The sequence below is a fragment of the Hemitrygon akajei genome, chromosome 1 (genome assembly GCF_048418815.1).
Source record: "Hemitrygon akajei chromosome 1, sHemAka1.3, whole genome shotgun sequence".
Lineage (NCBI taxonomy): Eukaryota > Metazoa > Chordata > Chondrichthyes > Myliobatiformes > Dasyatidae > Hemitrygon > Hemitrygon akajei.
Genome location: NC_133124.1, coordinates 23,401,657 through 23,427,669, shown reverse-complemented (window position 1 = coordinate 23,427,669; position 26,013 = coordinate 23,401,657). Strand labels below are relative to the sequence as shown.

At 41.4% G+C, this 26,013-nt stretch overlaps 2 protein-coding genes across 16 annotated transcripts in view; one reads left to right on the top strand and one right to left on the bottom strand.

Moving 5' to 3' along the window:
* LOC140724689 (uncharacterized) overlaps positions 1-9,521 on the top strand; it is a 28,163-nt gene extending 18,642 nt beyond the window's left edge. Inside the window, exons 3-5 of the mRNA XM_073039124.1 lie at positions 1,393-1,537; positions 7,661-7,778; positions 8,910-9,521. Of these exons, the coding sequence (XP_072895225.1) occupies positions 1,393-1,537; positions 7,661-7,778; positions 8,910-9,050 (404 nt within the window). The 3' untranslated portion in view covers positions 9,051-9,521. The remainder of the gene's footprint in view (positions 1-1,392; positions 1,538-7,660; positions 7,779-8,909) is intronic.
* The window catches only part of LOC140724595 (uncharacterized), a 28,718-nt gene continuing 3,082 nt past the window's right edge, over positions 378-26,013 (bottom strand). For 5 of the 15 annotated variants that reach the window (XM_073039034.1, XM_073039040.1, XM_073039024.1 and 2 more), the window contains exon 3: positions 20,127-23,093. The gene's annotated coding sequence lies outside the window, so the exon portion shown is untranslated. Of the gene's footprint in view, positions 2,114-20,126; positions 23,094-26,013 lie in introns of those variants that run through there. The other 10 variants (XR_012098148.1, XR_012098149.1, XR_012098150.1 and 7 more) reach the window with 10 other exon arrangements.

Here is a 26,013-nt window from a genome sequence, read left to right as displayed (position 1 = left end):
AGATGGCATCAGATCAACAGAACATAGAAGAAAATTAGAGAGTTTAAGAACAAGAAACTGAAGGAATCAAATTTGACACTGATACAGTCTTTCTATCCTTAGCAATTCCATTGCATTATCGTAAAAAAACAAGAAGTTCTCCTGAGGTAGTTTCCAACATCCCTCAGCCAACTGACATCTCAAGGAAACATGTCTTTTTGTCCATTTGATGTCCTGTATCAAAGATGGTGCCCATTGTACATCGTCCTTCTCTGCTTGATGTTACTGTATCAAAGATGGTGCCCATTGTACATTGTCCATTTGATTTTACTATAGCTAATCAATGCTAGATATGATTTTGTTTCAAGAAATATAACAAGGTATCAAATAAATACACAAGTTTAATTTTATTAAAAAGCTAATGAGGGAAACAGAAAGCAGACTCATGCAGCCCTGTGTAGAACTTTTATCTCCAAAAGTTTCTTCAAACTAGTTCACATATAATTTTTATTACAGACTCCTCTTTAGATGTACAACAAAAAGTTTAGCACTTGAATGTATTGATAGGACTGAAATAAAAATTAGTCTTTATCATCGGAAATTACTTTTGCTGGACTTCAAAACAGCAGGAGTTCCCACACTAATGGCAAGTGTGCAGTGTCATAAGAGAGACATGGTAGCGTAGTGGTTAGGAGAACATCTTACAGTACAGGTGACCCAGGTTCGATTCCCACTGTTGCCTATAAGGAGTTTGTGTGTTCTCCCAGTGATGGTGTGGGTTTCCTCTGGAGGCTCCCACCGTCTGATCTGTCCATTTTATATCCATAAGGAGTTTTTCAGCACTTCTGTTGTGGGTGAATTGTGGTTGGAGGTCCCAACAGAAGCCAGAAGTGAGAGCAATTACTTAATAAGTGGATTCAAGTGCTGAATGTTTAGGACTGGATCTTGTGGGGTAGCTTCCCTGTGGCGGACTTAACTTCCAATGTAAAACTAATGTAAATACAAGAAAATAGTATTATCCAGATAGAAGTTAAATGCTATAATGCATTTTAGGTTGTCTTCGATTGTAAGGATGCCACAATCATGGACAACCCCCAAAGTAATTTGGTGTCATTGCTTGAGAGACCTGATTGGTTTTAGCTGCAGATTTTTCAATTCATTGCTATCAGATGATGCACATAAATGTCATTACAGAATATAATTTCTAGACATCACACTCTAATTTTTTCCTCAGTCAATTAAGATTTAATTAAATCATATTTTGCTAAATTAACGTAAATGCCCATTAGTTAAAGTTTACTGTTGCTAGCAATTCTGTCATTATATTGCTCTATAATTAATAATTTCTGCCACTTCATGGACAAGAAGGAAATTAATGATGATGTTCTAACAATTATATTTGTAATTAAATAGATCACCATCTTCCCACCTTCTTGGAATCGGTGCCGCAATGCAGTACAATGTACAACCAGTATGTGGTAAAAGCAGAAAAGGTTGTGAGGCCTCTGAAGTATCTTCCTTGGATAATGATGGGACCTTTGAAACATTCTGGAGTAAGGTAAAGTTATTGTAAACTCAAAATTACTTCTGACAATATTAGTTGACACCATTTTATCATATCCAATTGCCTGCTATTTCTCCAGAGGTAGAAGCCATATACTGTAAACTTGATTAACAATACAATTAAAATAGTTAATAGACAAATCTTCCAGGAAAGTGTTCATTAGAAAAAGTTACCTTTTCTCTTATTTTTCATGTAAGATGCTTGACTTAATGTTTCTTTCTTACAAGTTCAATGTTCTCAAATACCTTTTTAAAAATAAATTACAAATATTAACAGATCAATTTGTCATGGTAAATTTGTAATACAGGCCATGCCTGGGGAATGAAGGGCTTCTTCTTTTATAGATCCTCAAATTGGTTTTGTCATAAATCAGAAAACACTCAAAAATCACTCAATCTGGTAATTATACCTCCACAATATTGTAATGGATGACATCAAACCCACATAAGATTGATAAGAAAGAGCAATTAGTAAAAATCAGGCGAGAGACAGATGAAACTAATTCATATGTGATGGGTTCTTTAAGTCAGAAATTCACAACCCATTAATGTCCTGTCTTGTCTGCAACTCCTGTAAGGAAAAAGAACCTTAATTATATGGTTGCTTTTCCAACCTGTTTTCGAAGGTTAATGCACTGTGAACTTCAAATAAGCATGTCTTCCAAAAAATAAAAAGATTCATCTTTCACCACACTCCACGATCACTGAGAGAAAAAAATATTTCGCCTTGTCTCTGCCTTAATAATGTGGCCCCTTATTTATAAACACTGACACCTAATTTTAGATTCTCCCACAAGTAGAACATCCTCTTCACATCCCATCCAATCAAAAACCCTCTGATGTTTCAATCAAGTTGTTTCTCTGAGCTCTAGTAGATATAAGCGTAACCTGTCCAGACTTTCCCTCAAAGAACAAAACTTGTATATGTAAACTCATCAGTGTCCTATATACAGTAATGGGATCCATACTATACTATTCTGGTAGATTACACCATAACCTGCATTTATAAAGCATCTTGAAGGTGATTCACAAGAACAAAAATAGTTTAAAATTGACCTCAGGAAATAACAGTACAGATGAGAAGTTTGGTCAAAAAGACAAGATTTAAGGTATATCTTAAAAGAAAAGTAGAAAGACCAAGTGGAGAGAACTTCAGAACCTGCTCCAGTCAACTGTAGACATGGCCCTTAGTTCTATTCTGAAATATGACCCCCATTTCATCTGTTTACTGTTCTGTCTCAGTCTTGAATAAGTTCACTGCAGAACATCCACAACTATTTCTCCCCACCTCCATCTGAACATCCAACTCTTTATCCTAAGACAATTCCCCATTCCTGCTTCCCAGGTTCTGCAGGGACAGGCAGCTTCTTGTCTTTTGCGCGGTTAATCCTACTCAGAATCTTGTATGTCACAATGAGATGAGCATGATGATGAGCGAACCACAAGGGTTTTTTGATAAAGTAAGAGGAATTAAGATGGTATTTCATATACCATAAGCTTTAGCTTGGAATCCATCTTGACCATCTCTTTAGAACCTTACTTTATTGTAATAATTGATTCCACTATGCTGCCACAGGAAAAAGTGATTTAATTGATATCAAAGGAATCACTCTTACCTAAGGTCAAAAATAAACTAGAAAATGACATAATAGCCAATTTTATGAATGAGGAGAGTTACAATCAATACAGTCTGGGAAGCCAGGGGCATAATTCCTGCAGTTTCCCAGTTTGCAATCTCAGAGGGAGCGATGCCTGTTGCAAGCTTGCAAAGTGGCTTTGTCGTTATTGTATATATTTATTTAAGAAACAGCACAGCAATAGGATCTTCCAGCCTGACAAGCCCAATTGCACCCATGTGATCAATTAACCTACTAACCTGTACACATTTGGAATGCATCACTGTGCACATACAATCCACTCCATGTATATAATAGTTCATAGTACATTGTGTTTTATAGGATTGTTTTTATATTTATTGTGGTTTTTTTGTTTTCTATTGCGTTCTTTATGCTTGTGTTTTTTATACTGCATCAGATCTGGTGTAACAATCATTGCGTTCTCCTTTACACTAGTGTACTGAAGACTGACAAGAAACAAATTTGAATCTGGAACATCTGGAGCAAGCCCACGTGGTCACAGGGAGAACTTACAGGCAGTGGCTGGAATTGAACTCAGGCCACTGGTACTGTAATAGGGTTATGCCAACCACTACGTAACCATGCCACCCTGTCATTCACATACGTGCCCCGTACTTTGTTTCTATGCACCGATGCTGAAATTTGAAGTATGCACCAATATACGAAAGCCTTAGCGAGGAACATGGACGCTTTTTAATGAACTGTTGCTTTTTTAACATGAATGGCATTGGTCTGCAGCCCAGTACTGTACGTAATTATCTAAACACCTTAATGCCAACTAATCAAAGACAGTTTCTTTATATTTAAATGTCTTTACATTAGGCGTTTCCTTGTCTTGCTAAAGAGATCATTTTACTTGCTGTTTAGTGGTGCTCCACCTGCAGTGTGCCGCATGTCTTCTGGCACTGGACCAGCTTTACATGGTATTTGTCCGTGTGGAATGCAAAGTTGTAACAAAACCAAGACTAAATGATTTGAGCAGTGTCTCTTCAAATTACGGATGTTCCATGTTCAACAGCAATTTAGAAGGATGTTGCCTGGATTGGGGAGCATGCCTTATGAGAATGGGTTGAGTGAACTCGGCCTTTTCTCCTTGGAGCAACAGAGGATGAGTGGTGAACTGATGGCGGTGTATAAGTTGATGAGCGGCATTGATTACGTGGATAGTCAGAGGCTTTTCCCCAGGGCTGAAATGGTTGCCACAAGCGGACACAGGTTTAAGGTGCTGGGGCGTAGGTACAGAGGAGATGTCAGGGGTAAGTTTTTTTACTCAGAGAGTGGTGAGTGCATGGAATGGGCTGCCAGCAACGGTGGTGGAGGCAGATATGATTAGGTCTATTAAGAGACTTTTAGATAGGTACATGGAGCTTAGTAAAATAGAGAGCTATAGGTAAGCCCAGTAATTTCTAAGATAGGGACGTTTGCCACAACTTTGTGGGCCGAAGGGCCTGTAAATAGTATAAGCTGGTGCTTAAGAGAAGAGTATAGGCATTTCTGACCTTTAGGGAACTCCGTCAATCAGAGGGTGATGAGAGTGTAGAGCAAGTTACCAGGAAGTGGTGGATGTGGGCTTGATTTCAACATTTAAGAGAATTGTGGATAGGCACACGGGAGGAGGGCTGTGGATGGCTATGGTTCGGACGCAGGTCAATGGGACTAGGCAGTTTAATAGTTGAGCATAAATTGGATGGGCTGAAGGGCCTCTTCCTGTGCAGTGGTGTTTTATGACTCTAAGTGCATAGATCTCAGTTACTTGATACATTTTGGAGAGAAGGCAATGGGGCATCTTTCATTCAAGTACAGTAACTCATGTGATTGTCTAGTATTGAATTGGCTGCCCAGGATTTCTTAGATATGAAATGAAAACTGAAAATCCTACTTTATACAAAAAGCCTCCTGGCTCAGTGAACTCATGTTCTCATACTTCAACTCCATTCTATCCCCTTGGTTCAACTCTCTTTCTACCTAAATCAACGCCACCTTTCATGCTCTCGATCTTCTCGGTAACTTTTAATTCCCTAGCTCTGACTACCATGGACGTCCAGTCTCCATTGACTTCTAATCCCCATCAAGAAGGCCTTAAAGCTCTGCACTTCTTTCTTAATAAAAGAACCAATCAGTTTCCCTCCACCACCACCCTCCTGTTTGGCAGAACTGGTCCTCACCCTGAACAATTGTTTCTTAAGCTCCTTTCACATTCCCCAGACTCCAGGGGTAGCCATGGGGACTCACATGGGCCCGGCTATGCCTGCCTCTTCATTGGCTCCGTAGAACACTCCATGTTCCAAGCCTTCCCTGGAAGTGCTTCCCAACTCTTCCTCCGCTACACTGATGACTGCATTGGCACTGCTTCACGCACCCATGCTTGTCAACTTCATCAACTTTGCATCTAACTTTCACCCTGCCCTTAAATTCACTAGGCCCATTTCTAACACCTCTCTCCACTTTCTCGATCTCCCTGTCTCCATTTCTGGAGTCAAACTGTCCACCAACATCTTTTATAAACCTACTGATTCCCAGTTATCTGGACTATAGCTCTTCCCGTCCTGTCTCCAGTAAAAATGCCATTCCCTTTTCTCTGTTCCTTCATCTCCATTGCATCTGTCCCAGGAATGGCTTTCCATTCCAGGACAGCAGAGATGTCCTCTTTCTTCAAAAACTATTCAGGGCCCCAAACAGTCCTTCCAGGGGATACAACACTTGGCCTGTATATCTGCTGGGGTTGGCTATTGTGTCCTGTGCTCCTGATGCTACCTTGGTGAGACCCCTCGTCCTTTGGGGGACTACTTCGTTCAACACTTCTGCCCCACTCGCCAAAAGCAGAACTTTTCAGTGGCCAATCACTTTAATCCTAATTCCCATTCCAATAGGTCTATGGGCTCCTCTTGTGCCCCGATGAGGTCACCCTCAGGGTGAAGGAATAACATCTTCTATTCCGTCTTGATAGCCTCCATCCTGATGGGATTAATATTGATTTTTTCCTTCTGGTAAAAAAAATCCCTCCTCTTCCCCTCTTCTATTCTCCACTCTGGACTCTTACTGTAACTCTCCTCCCCTGCCTATCACCTCTCCCTGCATCCCCCCCCCCCCTTTCCCTTTCTCCTATGGTCCACTTTCCTCTCCTATCAGATCCTTCCACTCCAGCCCTTTATCTTTCCTACCCATCTGGCTTCACCTATCACCTTCTAGGTATCCTCCTTCCCCTCCGCCACCTTTTTATCTTGGCATCTTCCCCCTTCCTTTCCAATCTTGAAGAAGGGTCTCAGCTCAGATTGCTGACAGTTTATTCATTTCCTTAGAAGTTTCCTAACTTGCTGAGTTCTTCCAGCATTTTGTGTGTGTTGCTTTGGATTTCCAGTGTCTGCAGACTTTCTTGTGTTATGATTTGCAACACCCACACAGCAAGTCAAGCAGAGAAATAAACAGTCGGCATCTCCTTTTATAATTATCACCTATTTTACATGCCTGGTTTTGATCAATGTACATGTAGAAGTTTAATTAACTCTTTCTCTCTGTACTCCTTGCTGGACGTTGCTTCATTAAGGTCATTCAATTGGTCATGGTTCAGTTTTGATGTGAAAGGTCACCAAGCTATCTGACTGGAGATCACAGGTTAATCTGACTCTGTCCCAGTGTAATAGTTCAGTAGATTGACTAACACTTCCCAAATCAGAACATCTAATTCAATTCTCATTATTCTTTTACTAGTCAGCTGACTTAAAAATCCAATTTTATCTCTAAGAGAAACTATTACATGTTACTACCTTGAACATCAAGTGTGATCTTAACTAACTTTAACATCAAGTTCAGGAAAATGATTCCAGGATTGAAAGGCTTATCACATGGGAAGCATTTAACGGCTCTGGAATTTAGAAGAATGAAGGGGGATCTCATTGAAACCTATCGAACGTTGAAAGGCTTCGATAGAGTGGATGTGGAGAGGATATTTCCGATAGCAGGGGAGTCTAGGATCAGAGGCACGCCTCAGAATAGGAGGACATCCCTTTAGCACAAAGATGGAAAGTAATTTCTTTATCCAGAAGGTGGTGAATCTGTGGAATTTGCTGCCACGGGTAGCTGCCGAAGCCAGGTTATTGAGTGTATTTACGGTGGAGGTTGATTGATTCTTGATAAGTCAGAGCATGAAATGTTATGGGAAGATGACAGGAGATTGGTGTTGAGAGGGAAATGGATCTGCCATGATCAAATGGCGGAACAGACTCGATGGGCAGAATGGCCTAATTCTGCTCCAGTGTTTTATGGCCTAATGGTCTTATCTTTTACAGGTTTTCTTACATCTAAAAAATGGTGACCCCTTATCATGAAGTTTCTGATGAAAAGTCGACTGCTTATTCCTCTCCATAGATGCTGCCTGATCTGTTGAGTTCTTCCAGCATTTTGTTTGTGTTGCTCCGGATTTCCTGAATCTGCAGAATCTCTTTATCACAAACCTTTCCACACCAAAATTGTCTGTTTTTTAGGGTCACCGTGGCAGGCGGACAAAAATGCCTTATTCATAAAGGAGTGGAAATCCTTGCCAGGATTGGCAAATCTAAGACTGTGGTTGAGGATGCTAAACACTTGGCAAATGCATGGAAGGTATTTAACAATCATTCTGTTGAGGTTTTATCAAAGAACATTCCACATTCCAAAGGCTTGGTCAGACAGATGTCATGTCTGGGGCACTGATTTGCCCACTAAACTTTCATTTTGGTGGGTGGTAACACTGACACTTCTGAGGACGACAATGAGCACAATATTTCAGAAATATTTTGCAGACAGGATGCATGTTGGAGTTTTTAAAAGCCAGAATAAATCACTCAAACAAAGATCCTGTAAGCCATAGACAGAGTCTTGTCCTGGAATATTAACTGTTTATTCCTCTCCACAGATGCTGCCTGGTTTGCTAAGTTCCTCTAGCCATAAACATAAGAGATTCTGCAGATGCTGAAATATTGAGCAGCACACAAAATGCTGGAGGAACTCAGCATGTCAGCAGGAAGTAGACATAAACAGTTGATGTTTCGGGCCACAACTCTTCATCAGGATTGGAAAGGAAGGGGGAGGGAGAGGAGTACAAGCTGGCAGGTGATAGGTGAGACGAGTTGAGGGACAAGGTGGGGAGGGGGAAGATGGGAGAATCTGAGAGTGATAGATGGAAGAGGGAAAGGGGGTGAAGAGGAAGAAATCTGATAAGGGAGGACTGTGGAACAAAAGGAAAGAGGAGGGGAACTGAGGGGAATGATGGGCAGGTCATGAGCATGAGGACGGGGGAGGAGAGCTTGCAAATCTAGTGATTGCCCTAGGGTATCAGCCACCATGGACTGAATTCACGCTGCAAAAGGTCCCAGATGTACTTGAAAGTAGAGCTGGAAAGAGCGGGAATGCTATGGTCAACATATTAGCCTATTACCTCCCAATCCAACTCCACTCTCATTCCTTTAGCTGGGGGCTGATGCTCCATTGTACTCCATCTTTAAATATTCTGGTGGTTCTATGCAATGCTCAGGCTCCAATAAAATGACGTTCTATGTCCAGTGCTGGTGTTATCTCAGGCCTCACCACTAAGGTGCAGGGATTGTAAGCTGGGTATCTTCACCATTTGACCAACCCTCAAAATATGCTCCTCCAAGTGGGTGTCCTTTGCACCTTAAGCCCATAAGTTCAAACTGCAGGAACACTAGAATTAAATTTTTTTTGATAACTTTATTTTTTTAATTTATTCTGTAGGTAGAGGAAGAAAGGCCAGCATATAGAAGAAAAATGCTCGAATTTATTCGCGCTTGTGGTGAAGACTATGATATATTAACAGACAACTGTCACGACTGTACTGAAAGAATGATGGAACTGGCTGGCAAATCCTATTTTTAGGGTGTGATCTTTTAACATCTGGTTTTGTAATTACTGAGTTGTTTCCTCACATCAAACTACCCTGAGGATTTCTGGTTATATTTTAAAATCTATTTATTTTTACATAAAATAATGTACTTTATCAATCTTACTTTCTTGTCCTATTTCCTGCTTATTATTATGAAGATAGTTTAAAAGGAAAGCTTAACCATAATAATAATATTTTGAGATTTAAACAGGTCGAACATACAGCATATTTTTGGGGCGCAATGGTAGCATAGAGGTTAGCGCAACAGTATTAGAGCTCAGGGTGGCTGAGTTCAGAGTTCAATTCCAGCACCATCTGTAAGAAGGTTGTACATTCTTCCCGTGAGTGTGTGGGTTTCCTCCCACTGTCCAAAGATGTACTAGTTACCAGGTGAATTGGTCACTGTAAATTGTCCTGTGATTAGGCTCAAGTTAAGAAGGTGGGTTGCTGGGGGCTGGAACGGCCTGTTCCATGTTGTGTCTCTAAATAAATGAATAAAGAAAATTAAAACTAACCCTGTGCTATAATTAAGTATTTCACAAAGTTGGTTTAATCTGTGATTCAGAGCGTGCAAAACAGAACTCATCAATCCTTCATTCAAAAGATACAGATTTTAGCAAAATAATGAAGGCAAAAGAGGAACGTTGCCCAGCTCTTCCTTTGCTTCTGAACAAGTCATTGGGTACTGGTCCATTTCCACAGGATTGAAGCAAGCCAATATAATTTTTATATTTCAAAATGTGGGGAACAAATCAATAGAAACTAAGAGGAATTTCTTTAGCCAGAAAGTGGGGTGAATCTGTGGAATTCATTGCCATTGAAGGTTGTGGAGGCCAAGTCATTGGGAATGTTACGTACCCGTGACACGTGACAGTGGTACCCTTGTCACGTGACTGGGGTTGAAGTTATACTGGACATGAGGTAATGGTGGAGTGATGTCATTTTCCCGCCAGTAGAGGTCATGTGACAGGTTTTTTCTACAGGGTATAAAAGGAAGACCCACCCTGTCAGGTGGGGCAGTTCGTGGCTGGATTTGCCAAGATGACTTCATATCACTGTGTGATTTAATGTGATGACGCAGTTTAGTTAAAAATGAAGTTTTATATAATGCCTAAAGTTTAAAAGGTCAGAGCCAACGGTTTCTTTGCTGATGGAGAGTGAAGAGAAGTTTGGAAAATGGAGATCAAGAAAAATCGATTTTCGATGGATTGACTTCGACCTTGTGTGATCCTCATTCGGAAGGATTTCGTTTACTATTCTCACGATAGTCTCCGCTGGAAAAGCGGGAGATTGAGAATATTGTGGAAGGAAGGTCAGTCACTTTAAGTTGTTATATTTAATAAAATTCGACGTGGGAGTTCGACGCTGGGAATCGAAGGACATCGACGTGGAAGAGAATTTAAATCGTTTTAAAAAGTCTCTCCTTTTAAAAGTACCGTGAGCTTTTGAACTGTCGGCATATCTCATTAAAGACTTGAGTTCTTTTCAATACCGCTTTGAAGACTGTTTGGGACTGCAACGCTATTAAGGACTGTTTGAGCAGCTGAGCTCGGATCATTGTTTGGGTTTGTTTACATTTGAAGGGGGTTTGTTATCAGTGTTTAATAAACGTGTTATTTGTTTTAAAACCCTTCGTCTAACTCATCTATAATTATTGTTGCCTGAATACGTAACAGGAATATTAAAGCAAAGGTTGATAGGTTCTTGATTAGTAAGGGCGTCAAAGATTAAGGCGTGACAGCAGAAGAATGGGGTTGAGACAGATAGTACATCAGCTATGTTGGAATGACAGAGCAGATTTGATGGGCTAAATGGCCTAATTGTGCTCCAACACACACAAAATGCTGGTAGAACACAGCAGGCCAGGCAACATCTATAGGGAGAAGCGCTGTCGACGTTTCGGGCCGAGACCCTTCGTCAGGACTAACCGAAAGGAAAGATCTTCTCCCTATAGATGTTGCCTGGCCTGCTGTGTTCCACCAGCATTTTGTGTGTGTTGTTGTTTGAATTTCCAGCATCTGCAGATTTCCTCGTGTTTGCTCTAATTGTGCTGCTATGTCTTATCACAGTTAAGAATTTTAATTTGGAGGCATATATACACATAAACTATAAAAGGTAGCCATCATTAGGTTCCCATGACAACAAACATTGAATATTTATTTGGATTGTCACATACTCCTAAAAGGTTCAACATGCAGGATTTTTAACTGTGTACAACATGCTGGCATTACGTTAATGAAATTGAGACCAACCTTGAGAGGTGTAGTGCCAGACCTGTGGTGTGGGAGTTGTGAAGTGAAGGAAATGGCTGGATACCTGTTGGGTCTTATCTACTAAATGGTTTAAAAGCATAAATGAGATACTGTATGCGGTTCTTATATGTAAGGTGAGCAGATGAAGCAAGAAACATAGTTTACACATTACAGAAGAAATTAGATCAGTTAGATAGCTGAATGCAGCAAATGGAATCCGATTCTGAAAAATATGAAGTATTACACATTTGCTGAAAACTATAGAAAGAACAGAAATAGCACAAGAGACTTAAGGAGCATCATTTGTAAATACTAAAACTATAAAAAAATAAAAGAAGTAGATTGTCAGGATTCAGAACCTGATGGCTCTGGGCCTCTGCTCACTGGAGTTCAGAAGAATGAGGGGTGACCTCATTGAAACCTATTGAATTTTGAGAGGCCTCGCTAGAGTGGATGTGTAGAGGATGTTTCCTATGGTGGGGGAGTGTAAGACCAGAGGACACAGCTTCAGAATAGAGGGATTTCCATTTAGAACGGAGATGAGGAAGTATTTATTGAGTCAGAGGGTGGTGAATCTGTGGAACTCGTTACCACAGGCTGCGGTGAAGGCCAAGTAGAGGTAGTCCCTGAGTTACGAACATCCGACTTATGGACAACTCGTACTTATGAACCAAGGAAGGAGAACGCCGTCCGCCATTTTAAGTCGGATCCCGATGCCATCTGCCATTTTAAGTCACTGCCGTTGACACTGTGTTGAGTGTTTAACTTTGTATTTGGCTTAAATTTTCTTAGTAAGATTCACCCTGACCGCACCCTCCCTTCCCCACCGTTCCGGTCAGCTGGTGGCGCAGTGAGATCAGTGCCGGGCTGGAGAACGGAGGTTCGCGAGTTCGATCCAGTGAGAGACCGCTCCCGTGCCGGGTTGATGTCAATCCAGTGACTCCCGTTCCATCCGTGCCGGGTTGATATCAAGCTCGCAACTCGACCTTGTAATAAAAAACACTGCCACCTCCAGTTTAAATTCCCACGCAGAATATTATGGATGATCAAATACCCAAACCCAACACAACCCCCACTTGTCCCATTCAGCCCGTCTCAGTGCGGTGGTTGTTAGGACCCAGCGAAGCTCAGGACCCGCCACCCGCAGTGTTTCTGTTCTGTTGATGGTGTGCGGTGGCCCTTAAGACCCAGCGGACCTCGGGAGCTGGCAGAGCTTGGGACCCGCCACCCGCAGTGTTTCTGTCCCGTTGACAGTGTGTGGTGGTCCTCAAGACCCAGCGGACCTCGGGAGCCGGCGGAGGTTGGGACCTGCTGCCCGCAGTGTTTCTGTCCCGTTGACAGTGTGTGGTGGTCCTCAAGACCCAGCGGACCTCGGGAGCCGGCGGAGGTTGGGACCCAACGCCCGCAGTGTTTCTGTTCCATTGACGGGAAGCGATCATGATTGAAAATAAAGTGGAAATAATAGTGTTTGGAAAGAGGTGAAACGCCAATCGGTCATTAGAAAAGCGTTAGGCTACAGTCGGTCAACAATCGGAACAATTTTAAAGGATAACGGATAAAGTGAGAATAATGGATCATGTGAAAAGCCCTGCCCTGATGAAAGCTACAATTATTACTCAGCAACGCAATGGTTTGATTATTGGAATACATACGTTTCTTAAGTATCTTATATGCATAGAAAGGTAAAATATATATTATATACTAAGACTAACATTTGACTAACTGATGCTAAATAATACCGGATGCACTTGTTCCGACTTACCTACAAATCCGACTTAAATACGGACTCAGGAATGGAACTCGTACGTAACCCGGGGACTGCCTGGAATTGAGTATATTTAAGGCTGAGGTTGATAGATTCTTGATTGGTCAAGGCATGAAGAGAAACAGAGAGAAGGAAGGAGATTGGGGTTGAGAGGGCAAATGGATCAGCCATGATGAAATGGCAGAGCTGACTCAATGGGCCAAATGGCCCAATTCGGCTCCTATATCTTATGGTCTTAAGGAGAATAAAGTGATTGCATAGCTTTAGAAAATACAGATACAAGTTGTAAAATTAATATGTGAGAAGGGAAGGTGATAGAGCTACAAGTTGCACTATCAACAGGAAAATTTAAAGGGGAGCTAATCTCAGCATATAAATTATCAAATAATAAGTAAGCTAAAGCCAAATTATTACCTCAAAATAAGTAAAACCTAAAATTACTTAAGAGTAAGATATTCCCGTTCTGACATATCAGTCCATGACCTCCCCTTGTGCCATGATGAGGCCACCCTCAGGGTGGAGGAGTAACACCTCATATTCTGTTTGGGTAGCCTCCAAACTGATGGTATGAGTATCTATTTCCCTTCGAAGTAAAAAAAATTCCCTCCCCTCCTCTCTATTTCCCCCTCTGGCCTCCTACCTCTTCTTAACTTCCTATCATTTCTCCCTGGGCCCTCCTCCTTCACTTTCTCCTATGGTCCATTCTCCTCTCCAATCAGATTCCTTCTTCTCCAGCCTTTGCCTTTCCTGCCCACCTGGCTTCACCTATCACACTCTAGATATCCTCCTTCGCCTGCCACACCATTTTATTCTGGCTTCTTCCCCCTTCTTTTTCAGTCCTGAAGAAGGATCTTAGCTCAAAACGCAACTGTTTGCTCATTTCCATAGATGCTGCCTGTCCTGCTGAGTTCTTCCAGCATTTTGTGTGTGTATCCAAGGAAGGAAACTGATAGCTGGGGTTACAATAGAGACCCTTCATCCATCAACACACACAAAATTCTGGAGGAACTCAGCAGGCCAGGCAGCATCTATGGAAAAAGGGAGCTTAATGTAAAGGAACCGTTAGGAGACAATGATCATAATATGATTGAATTCATATTGCAATTTGAGAGGGAGAAGCATAACTCACATGTATCTGTATCACAATGGAATAAAGGGAATTACAGAGGCTTGAGAGAGGAGACTGCCCACGTGGATTGAAGGAGGATACTGGCAGGGATGACGGCACAGCAGAGATAGTTGGAGTTTCTGGGAATAGTTCACAAGGCGCAGGATAGATCCATCCCACAGAGGAAAATTTTCTCAAATGGCAGGGGTAGGCAACTGTGGCTGACAAAGGAAGTTAAGCACTACATGAGAGCCAAGGAAACTGCACATAAGGCAGCAAAAGTAAGTGGGAAGTTGGATGATTGGGAAGCTTTTAAAATCCAACAAATGACAACTAAAAAAGCTATAAGAAGGGAAAAGATGAAATATGATGGCAGACTAGCCATTAATATAAAGCAGGATACCAAAGGTTTTTTTGGTTATATAAAGAATAAAAGGGAAAAGAGAGGTGATATTGGACCACTGGAAAATGATGCTGGTGAGGTAGTAATGGGGGATAAAGAAATAGCAGATGAACTTAATGGGTACTTTGCATCTGTCTTCACTGTGGAAGGAACTAGCAGTGTGCCAGAGGTCTGTGAGTGTCAGGGAGCAGTAGTGAGTGCCATTGGTATTACAAAGGAAAAAGTGTTAGGCAAACTCAAAGGTCTTAAGGTGAATAAGTCACCTGGACCAGATGGACTACATCCCAGAGTCCTGAGAGAGGTTGCTGAAGAGTTAACGGATGCATTGGTCGTGATCTTTCAAGAATCACTTGATCCTGACCCGCTCCTGGAGCACTGGGAGATTGCAAATGTTACTCCACTCTTTAAGAAGGGAGGAGGGCAAAAGAAAGGAAATTATAGGCCAGTCAGCCAAACCTCAGTATTGGGAAGGTGCTGGAGTCTATTATTAAAGAGTTGGTTTCATGGTACTTGGAGGCAAATGATAAAATAAGTTAAAAGTCAGCATGGTTTCTATAAAGAGAAATCTTGCTTAACAAATCTGTTAGAGGTCTTTGAGGAAGTAACAAGCAGGGCGGACAAACAAGATGCAGAGGATATAATTTACCTGGATTTTCAAAATGCATATGATAAAGTGCCACACAAGAGGCTGCTTAACAAGATAAAACCCTATGGCATTACAGCAAGGATACTGGTATGGATAGCAGAATGGCTGACAGGCAGGAGGCAGCGAGTGGGAATAAAAGGGGCCTTTTCTGGCTGGCTGCCAGTGACAAGTGGTGTTCCTCAGCAGTCAGAATTGGGACTGCTGCATTTCACTTTGTTTATGGTAATGGAATGGATAGCTTTGTGGCAAAGTTTGCAGATGATACAAAGACAGATGGAGGGGTAGGTAGTGCTGAGGAAGCAATGTGATTGCAGCAGGACTTAGACAAATTGAAGAATGCGCAAAAAAAGAAGCAAATGGAATAGTGTTGGAAAAGGTATGATAATGCATTTTGGTAAAAGGAACAACAGTGTGGACCATTATCTAAATGGGAGAAGGTTCAAACAGAGGGACTTAGGAATCCTCGTGCAAGATTCCCAGAAGGTTAATTTAGAGATTGAATCTGTGTAAAGGCGGCAAATGCAATATTGCTGTTTATTTCAAGGTCAATAGAATATAAAGGCAAGGAGATAATGCTGAGCCTTTATAAGACACTAATCCAGCTGCACTTGCTTTAATCCATCAGTCAACAGTTTTGTCCCCATCTCAGAAAGGATGTGTTGTCATTGGAGAGAGGTCAGAGGAGGTTCATGAGGGTGATTCAGGGATTGAAGAGCTAATATATGAGGAATGTTTGGCAGCTTTGGGCTTGTACTCACTGGAATTTAGAAGAATGCGTGGGGATCTCATTGAAACCTACCGAATGTTGAAAGGACTAGATAGGGTGGATGTGGAGAGGATGTTTCCTGTGGCGGGGTATCGAAAAACTAGAGGGCACAGCCTCAAGATTGAGGAGCAACCTCTTAGAACAGAGTTAAGGAGGATTTTTTTTTAGCCAGAGTGAATCTGAGGAATGCTCTGCCACAGACTGCGCTGGAGGCCAAGTCTATGCATATATTAAGGTGGAAGTTGATCATTTCCTAATCAGTCAGGACATCAAAGGATATGGCGAGAAGGCAGGAGTATGGGGTTAAGTGGGATCCGGGATCAGCCTTGATGGAATGGTGGAGCAGTCTCGATGGGCTGAATGGCCTAATTCTGCTCCTATGTCTTATGGTCTCCTTTTATTCCCCCACCTTTTTATTTTGATGTCATCCCACTTCCTTTCCAGTCTTGAAGAAGAGTCCCAGCCCGAAATGTCAACTGTTTATTCATTTCCATAGAAGCTGCCTGATCTGTTGAGTTCCTCCAGTGTGTGTGTTGTGAAGATAAAGCAGGATTTAATGAAGATTTTGGAATATTTTACCAAAAGAGGTACTAGAATCAAAAACATGAGTATTCAAAATCGATTTGAATTCAAAGATTAGATAACCCATTTAGCTGAGATGGGCTAAATTGTCTTTTCTGATCTTCAACTTTTCCTAATTGTCTTATAGCATGAGAGATGACGTGGTTAGTCAATAAATTTACAGCAGCTAAGGATAAATATTAAACTGGGCTCATTGCTAAGGGATATAGTTTTAAAAATAAGCAATTGTTCTTCCTGATAGATGTAACAATCCAGTGAAAACAAAATGAAGAGAAACCATGAAACTAATATTTTGGTTATTATCCAGTCAATTAAACTGCTAGTACGTTAGACCATAGGACGTAGGAGCAGAATTAGACCATTTGGCCCATTGAGTCTGCTCCGCCATTTCATCATGGCTGATCTATTTCCCTCTCAGCCCCAATCTCCTGTCTTCTCCCCATATCCCTTCATGTCCTGACCAATCAAGAACCTATTAAGCTCTGCCTTAAATATACGTAAAAACTTGACCTCCATAGCTGCCTGTGGCAAAGATTCACCACTGTCTGGCTAAAGTAATTGCTCCTCACCTCCATTTTAAAAGGATGCCCCTCTATTCTGAAGCTGTGTCCTCTGGTCTTAGACTCTCCCACCATAGGAAACATCCTCTCCACATCCACTCTATCAAGGCTTTTCACCATTCAATAGGTTTCAATGAGGTCACTCCCGTTCTGAATTCTAGTGAATATGGGCCCAAAGTCAACAAATGTTCTTCATCTGACAAGCCATTCAATCCTGGAATCTTTTTGTGAACCTTCTTTGAACCCTCTCCAGTTTCAGTGCATACTTTCTAAGAGGCCCAAACTTGCTCACAATACTCTAAGTCAGTACTCACCAATGCTTTAAAAAGTCTGAACGTTACACCCTTGCTTTTCTGGTCTAGTCCTCTTGAAATGAAAGCTAACAGTACATTTGCCCTCCTCACCACAGACTCAACCTGCAAATTACCCTTTAGGGAATGCTGCACAAGGACTTTCAAGTCCCTTTGCACCTCAGTTTTTTGTATTTTGTCTCCATTTAGAAAAAGTCAACCCTTTTATTTCTTCTACCAAAATCCATAACCATACACTTCCCAACACTGTATTCCATCTGCTACTTCTTTGCCCATTCTCCTAATTTGTCTAACTCCTTCTGTAGCCTCTCTACTTCCTGAAAACTACCTGCCCCTCCACCTATCTTCAAATTGTCTGCAAACTTTTCAACAAAGCCATCAATTCCATCATCCAAATCATTGACATGTAATGTAAAAAGAATTGGTTCCACACAGCCACCTGTAGAACACCACTAGTCACTGGCAGTAAGTCAGAAAAAGCTCTCTTTATTCCAACTCTTTGCCTCCTACCAATCAGCCACTGCTTTGTCCATGCTAGAATGTTCCCTGTAATACCATGAGCTTGTACCTTGTTAAGCAGCCTCATGTGTAGCACTTTGTTAAAGACCTTCTGAAAATCCAAGTACACATCTTCAAGTGATTCTCCTTTGTCTATCCCACTTGTTATTTCTTCAAAGAATTCCAACAGATTTATCAGGCAAGATTTTCTCCTGAGGAAACCATGTTGACTACAACCTTCTTTATCATGCACCTCCAAGTACCCTGAAACCGCATCCTTAATAATTGACTCCAACATCTTCACAACCACTGAAGTCAGACTAACTGGCCTATAGTTTCCTTTCTTCTGCCTCTCTCCCTTCTTGAAGATTGGAGTGACATTTGCAATTTTCCAGTCGTCTGGAACCATTCTAGAATCTAGTGTTTCTTGAAAGATCATTGCTAATGCCTCCACGATCTCTTCAGCCACTTCTTTCAGCACTCTGGAGTATACAGCATCTGGTCCAGGTGACTTTTCTACCTTCATTCCTTCCAGTTTCCCAAGCACCTTCTGTTTATTTATGGTAGCTTAACACACTTCATGCCCCCCTAACACCTGGAGCTTCCACCACACTGACACTGTCTTCTGCAGTGAAGGCTGATGCAAAATACTTATTTAGTTTGTCTGCCATTTTATTGTCCCCCATTTCTACCTCTCCAGTACAGTTTTCCAGATATCCGATATCTACTCTAGCCTCTCTTTTACACTTTATGTATCTGAAAAAGCTTTTGATAGAGGCAGGAAATATGTTCCAGATGCTGGGAGAGTCCAGTACCAGAGGGCATGGTTTGAGAATAAGGGGTAGGTCATTTAGGACAGAGTTAAGGAAAAATTTCTCCCAGAGAGTTGTGGGGGTCTGGAATGCACTGCCTCGGAAGGCAGTGGAGGTCAATTCTCTGGATGCTTTCAAGAAGGAGCTAGATAGGTATCTTATGGATAGGGGAATCAAGGGGACAAGGCAGCAACCGGGTATTGATAGTAGATGATCAGCCATGATCTCAGAATGGCGGTGCAGGCTCGAAGGGCCAAATGGTCTACTTCTGCACCTATTGTCTATCCTAATGAAGAAACACAAGTACTTATGTATCAGTCAGAAAGATATATAAAAGTCTTTTTTTGCCAGATGTATTAGCAAATTCTAATAATTTCCTGTTATTTCCATTACTGGTGAAGATTTTCCTATTGTGTAAATCTAAGTTCAACAGCAATTCCTAATCCATAGGGTGTAGGGAGTACAAGTCTTATTAGGCCTGAATTTGTAGTTGTAATGAGGGGAAATAGCTGTCAATATTGTAAAGATGATGATTCACTTGGCCACTGCATCAGCACAATTCAAAGGTGAAATTCAAATCCTTGCTCTTTCATGGATTGCATTGTTACATTATATTCTATTCTCCTGACTTTATCACGGTTTACCAAGATACTTCTACTGCTGAACAACCTCTCTGATCCTGCAAAATCAATTGTCATATTATGAGGCGCAGTAAAAACTTAATTTTGTTTCCAAGATTTTCAAGTCAATGATTATACTTCAGTGTTAGCCTTAACCGCATGCACATCCCTCAGTTTTATATAAGATACTTAAATTGGCTTGTCATACAGACTTAGAGCCTCACTGTTGTTGGATACCAGAGCTTCCAAAAGAGTTCACCAGACAGTATGTCAACCCAGAATGGGGAAAATTCTTGCAACAGAAAATACTAAATATTTGTTGTCAGTTGTCTTCAAGGTCAATGCCAAGTGACATCTCCTTGTTGCTGACTGGATTCATTTTTCAATCCATTTTACACAAAGTGACTCTAGTCCTGCACATTGCGAGCGGTTCAAAATGCATGAATCACATTTTTGTCCAGATATACAGTGCCTTGTATTCAGATCCCAACCCTTCGTTCAACGTTAAAAATCGTAATACAAACATCATATAGAATAAAATGTAATCAAATATAACACACTATATAAACATAATTAACATCAATAGGCATTAAGTAATCCTATGTAACCCTCAGGCTCACCCAGCTCATGTTCATCTAGGGGAATCAGCCTTTGGCCCCGCCAAACTGGGTAATCACGTTTGTGTGTATGCTGTGTAATGTGCCCCAGTTTCAAACCCACAATGCAAAATACCAGACAGTACACCATATGCAATTAAATGATAGAACTTTATGAATCTTAATCTGAATATATGGTTAGTAATGAAAATAAACAAACAAAAAAAAGGGGGCCCAAGTCAAAGTCACGTTGGAGCTCACTCAGTAGTCATCCTTCCACCATCGGTCTCCTCCAAACGTCGCTGACCTTCAGATCCTCAGATCCCAGTCCGCTCCGTCCGGCTCTCTCCACGTGCCTCTTCCCTCTTCATCTCTCGACAAAAGATCACGATAAACAACATCCTTCCAGATACACAAGACAGCAACAATCTCCAATTGGTTAACAGGCATACGACAGTCCTGTTATCTCCAGCCATAACCCAAACATTGCTGCTACAGAGAAACCATTACCTTAGCAGTGAAACATTACAAAGAAGCCATTACACCTATAAGCAGACCAAATTAAAAAAAAACAGTAGGTTTTCCATAGAATTAGCCAGGCTTATCTCAGTCAGTAGAATTTTCCAGATTTTTGTTGAATAAAAACAAAATTCCGCTGACCATTTCTTAAATGCTTGACTCTAGGAAGTCTAGGCTGATCAGCATTTGTGGATCTAAGACTACCATAAGGATGCAAGGGAATAGATTTATTTTCAGTGTCTTTAATATGGTCTCATACTCTTCCTTAGGTTTGTACTTCTCAATTATCATTTCCTTGACTTGTCTTGAATGCTCTTTTGTCTTCATTTTGCTTTGATCTGTTGAAAATCTACCACAATGCTGAAACTCAGAGAGAGAGGGGGTGTTTCTTCTTATGAATTCATTGAAAACAGGTGATCCTCCAACTTTCTATGTCACCTAGGTGAGTTGGTAAGGCAATATAGAGTACTGTGCCTGAGGAAAGTTAGCATAGTAATTCCAAAGGTGATGAATACTTCTTCAGCTGTACAATTTTGGTTTTTGATTTTTAGTAAATTGTTGACAGATTTTGGATTTTTTTTGTTTTGATTTGACATGATGCACAATGAATGTATTGTAGATTAGCTCAAAGATCATATTTCAATATATTTTAAATTTAGAAATTTAGACAGTAAAATGTGAAAATTGTTGTGGGGGGCTGAATATTTTTTCAAGGCACTGTAAAATAGGTTTAGTGTGAACGAGACTTTGGCTTCCCTCAATTTTAGCAGAAATAATCAATAAAACATTATTTCTTGGATGTTCCAAAGTTATGGGTTAGGGTTAGTAAGTTCTGGGCTGGCTATGTTGCCGTTGGAATCATGACAATTGCAGGCTGCCTCAGCTACACTGGTTAATAACGCAAAAGACACCTTTTTCTGTATATGTCGATACACATTTGACAAATAAAACTAAAACTTAATCTTTTTGGTTTAATACAATGGGGTAGCAGAGTAGCGGAGTGGTTAGCACAACGCTTTACAGTACCAGCTACCTGGGTTCAACTTCCACTGCTGCCTGTACGTTCTCCCTGTGCCTGTACGGGTTTCCTCTGGGTACTTTGTTTCCTCCCACAGTCCAAAAGGTTGATAGATTAATTGGTCATTGTAAACTGTCCTGTGATAAGGATAAAGTTAAATCAGGGGTTGCTGGGCAGCGTGTCTTGAAGGGCCGTAAGGGTCTATTCCGCTCTGTATCGCAATCAATAAATAAATAGTGACATTTTTCCTGACATTTGTACATTGTATAGAGATGCAAGTATCAATCTCTTTCTTTCATCTTCTTAAGTCACCACAGGGCTTGGCAGCTTATCATTTGATGCTTTCGATCCTAACATTTTCACCTTATCCATTGGATTTAAAACCTGTGACATTTGGAGAAGCTGTCACACACCAATTCTTTGGGAAATGAAATGTAAGCAGCCTTATTAGTGAGGTCTGAAACCATTCACATTGTTGTTATGGTAACTAATTTGCAAGTGAAAGCTCCTTATTCTGCAAGCTGTAACTTATTTACAGTCTTATTTTTGGAAACATAACCACAATTAAATTTTGTTTTTCGGTTGTCAAAATGTGGCAATTTTAATTAAAACTGTATAACGCAGACATAAAATTCGTAAGTTTGATAAGTGAATCACTTGTGGGGTTATAAAAGTGCTCAACAAATAAACAAGTTCAAAGACTTTAAAGGGGAACATTTCAAAGTTTAAAAGTTCAAAGCTCAAAGTAAGATTTATTATCAGGGTATATACATGTCACCACATACAACCCTGAGATTCTGTTTCCTGTGGACATACTCAACAAATATATAGAATGGTAACTGTAAACGGGATCAATGAAAGAGTAAGAGCATAGAAAACAACAAATTGTTGAAATTATATAAATAAATAGCAATTAATAACAAGAGCACAAAATAACAAGATAAAGAGTCCTTAAAGTGAGATCATCGGCTGTGGGAGCACCTCAATAAATGAGTGTAATTATGTCTTTTGTTCAAGAGCCTGATGGTTGAGAAGTAGCAACTGCCTTGAAGCTGGTGGTGCAAGGCCTGAGGCACCTGTACCTTCTACCTGATGGCAGCAGTGAGAAAAGAGCATGGTCTGGTAGTGAGGATCTTTCATGACAGATGCTGCCTTTCCATGACAGTGTTTCATGTAGATGTGCTCAATGGTTGGGAGGGCTTTATCTGTTATGTACTAGGCCGAATCCACTACCTTTTGTAGGATTTTCTGTTCAAAGTCATTGATGCTCCCATACCAGGCTGTAATGCAGCCAGTCAGCAAACTTTCCACCATACATCTAGAGAAATTTGCCAAGGATTTTGATGATATGCTGAATCTCCACAGACTCCTGAGGAAGTAGAGGCGCTGTTGTGCTTTCTTCGCAATAACATTTATATGATGGGTCCAGGACACCCTGAGATAGTAACACCCAGAAATTTAAAGTTACTGACCCTCTCCACCTTCGATCCTCTGATGATTAATGGCTCATGGACCTCTGGTTTCCCTCTCCTGAAGTCCACAATCAGGAAATGTTTTTGCCTATCTGAACTGACTCGGATCTGCAAGTGAGGAAATCCAGGATTAAAAAAAACATGGTTTCCTGTCTCCAATGAAGGAACCCATTACCTGTACCCCAGTATGAATGGGAATGAAAGGATTAATGTATGAGGAGTGTTTGATGGCTCTGTGACTATACCTCCTGGAATTTAGAAGAATGAGGAGAGGATCTCATTGAAACCCACTGAATATTGAAGGACCTAGATAGAGTGGATTTTTCCTAAAGTGGTGGAGTCTAGAACCAGAAGATACACCCTCAGAATACAAGGACATCCCTTTAGAACAGGGATGAAGAGGAATTTCTTTAACCAGATGGTGGGGAATATGTGGAATTCATTGCCACAGACAGCTGTGGAGGCCAAGCCATTGGGTATATTTAAAGCAGAGGTTGAGAGGTTCTTGGTTAGTCAAGATGTCAAGGGTTATGGAGAGAAGGCAGGAGAATGAGATTGAGAGGGATAATAAATCAGCCATGATGGAATAGCTGAATAGATTCAATGGGCTGAGTGGGCATATTTTTCTCCTATATCTTATGATAATTCAGAGCTGGAAAGAGAAGAACATTATGGAAATGAAAAAGATCGGTGGCCGATTATTCCAAACTCAGTAGATGTCCACTGAGTACAATACAGATTAGATACTGGAAATACGAACACCAATTTCTGTAAATATTGAGCATGTCAGACAGGATCAAGTAGGACAGGAACATGAATTGTGAGCTGAATGTGACCAATTATTCAGAAGAGTTGATTCCACCCTTGACCAACCTCTCACAGTAGATGTGAGTGCCACAGGGCGATAGTCACTGAGACAGCTCACCCTGCTCTTCTTGGGCACTCGTATGACTGGTACCCTTTTGAAGCAGGTGGGAACCTCTGACTGAAGCAAAGAGAGATTGAACACTCCCGCCAGTTGGTTGACACAGGTTTTCAGAGCCATCAGGTTTACCGATAGGGCTTGACACCTTGCAGGGGATCACTTGCTTGAAAGATGTTGTGATGTCGGCCTCCAAGACAAAGATCATAGGCTATCAGATGCTGCAGGGATTCGCACAGGTATGGTTTTATTCTCCCCTTCAAAGCGTGCATAAAAGGCACTGAGCTCACCCGGGAGTGAAGCATCACAGCATTTCATGGTTAGGTTTCACTTCATAGGTTGTACATGAATGGTTACAAGACCATAACATCATAAGACATAGGAGCAGAATTAGGCCATTTGGCCCATCGAGTCTGTTCTGCCAATCAATCATGACTGATTCATTAACCCCTTTCTCTCCATAACCTTTAATGCCCTTGCTAATCAAGAAACTACCAACCTCCGCTTTAAACATACCCAATGACTTGTCCTCCGCAGCTGTCTGTGACAATGGATTCCACCAGTTCGCCACCTTCCGGCTAAAGAAATTCCTCCTCATCGCTGTTCTAAATAGACTTCCTTGTACTCCGAGTGCCCTCTGGTCCTAGACTTCCCCGCTACTGGAAACATCCTCTCCATCTGGGTCTTTTTAATAGTATTAGCATAGTAGTGTGAAGAGAGGCAGTTTCATTTCTTACCGCAGGGCTTCAAATGGGGAAGTGAAAAGGTCAGTTTGCACAGTAAAGGATGCATTGAAGGGACAGGCTATAAAATGTTGACTGAGCCTGAAGATTGACTCATTTTTTTAACTATGGGTGGCAGGATAGCACAGCAGCTAGCATAACGCTTTGCAGCACCAGCTGTCAGTTCCAGATTCAATTCCTGCCACCGTCAGTAAGGAGGTTATACATCTCTCTGTGACTGTGTGGCTTTCCTCCCACATTCCAAAGATGTAATATGAAGGTTAGTGAGTTGTTGGTGCCAGGAGCATGGTGAAACCCAGCACAATCCTCACTGATTTGATTTGATGCTATGATGTACATGTGACAAATAAAGCTAATCTTTATCTTCATAAAAATTTTACTCCTGAAGAAAAACTAATGACAGAAGATTTAGACAAGCTTCAGTCTCATTCAAAGCAAAGTACACAAAATGCTGGAGGAACTCAGCAGGCCAGACAGCAACTACGGAAATCAATAAATAGTCAACGTTTCAGGCTAAGGTCCATTTTGAGGACTGAGAAGGAAGTGGGAAGATGCCAGAACAAAAAGGTAAACTGATAACATTTGGGCAAAGACCTTTCATCAGGAGGTTGCAGTCTCATTCAGCCCAGTTTGGAAACAAATGTGGTGGAAAGGCAGTTCAAACGGACACTCAGACAGGAATCCTGGCGACTGGTCTCAGCACAAAATGTCGTGTTGATCCTCCCCACAGATGCTGCCTAACCTGCTGAGTTTGTCCAGCATTTTGTGTGTGTTAATCAAACAGAAATAAACACAGCGATGCGAGCTGCATGGCAAAGAGCTGCAGCTTACCTGGTATTTTAGATATACAGAATTGACAAGCTGTTCTGGCCCAACGAGCTGCATCGCCCAGCTACCCACCTGTTTAACCCTAGCTTAATCACAGGACAATTAACCTGCTAACCAGTACTTCTTTGGACTGTGGGAAGAAACTGGATCACCCTAAAGAAACCAACACAGTCACAGGGAGAATGTTTAAACTCCTTACAGAGGGCGCCGGAATTGGACTCTGAGCTCTGACGCCCCGAGCTGTAATAGCATCGTGCTACCCACTATGCTACCGTGGCGCCGAGAAGAATTTTCCCTGAATAGGATTCAAACTCGGACCACAACTGTGAAAGCACCAAATTCTAAGCTCTAGACCATCAGGGAACCTGACTTCCAGAACCACAATTCCTGCAAAGAGAGCTCCCGCATGTCAGAGCCGGAGGGCCAGATGATCTCTGGATTATTCAGGAGGCTCAGGGTTGTATGTGGCGACATATATAAGAATTCCAAGATTTGTCAGGCAAATTCCCTTGAGGAAACCATACTGACCATGGCT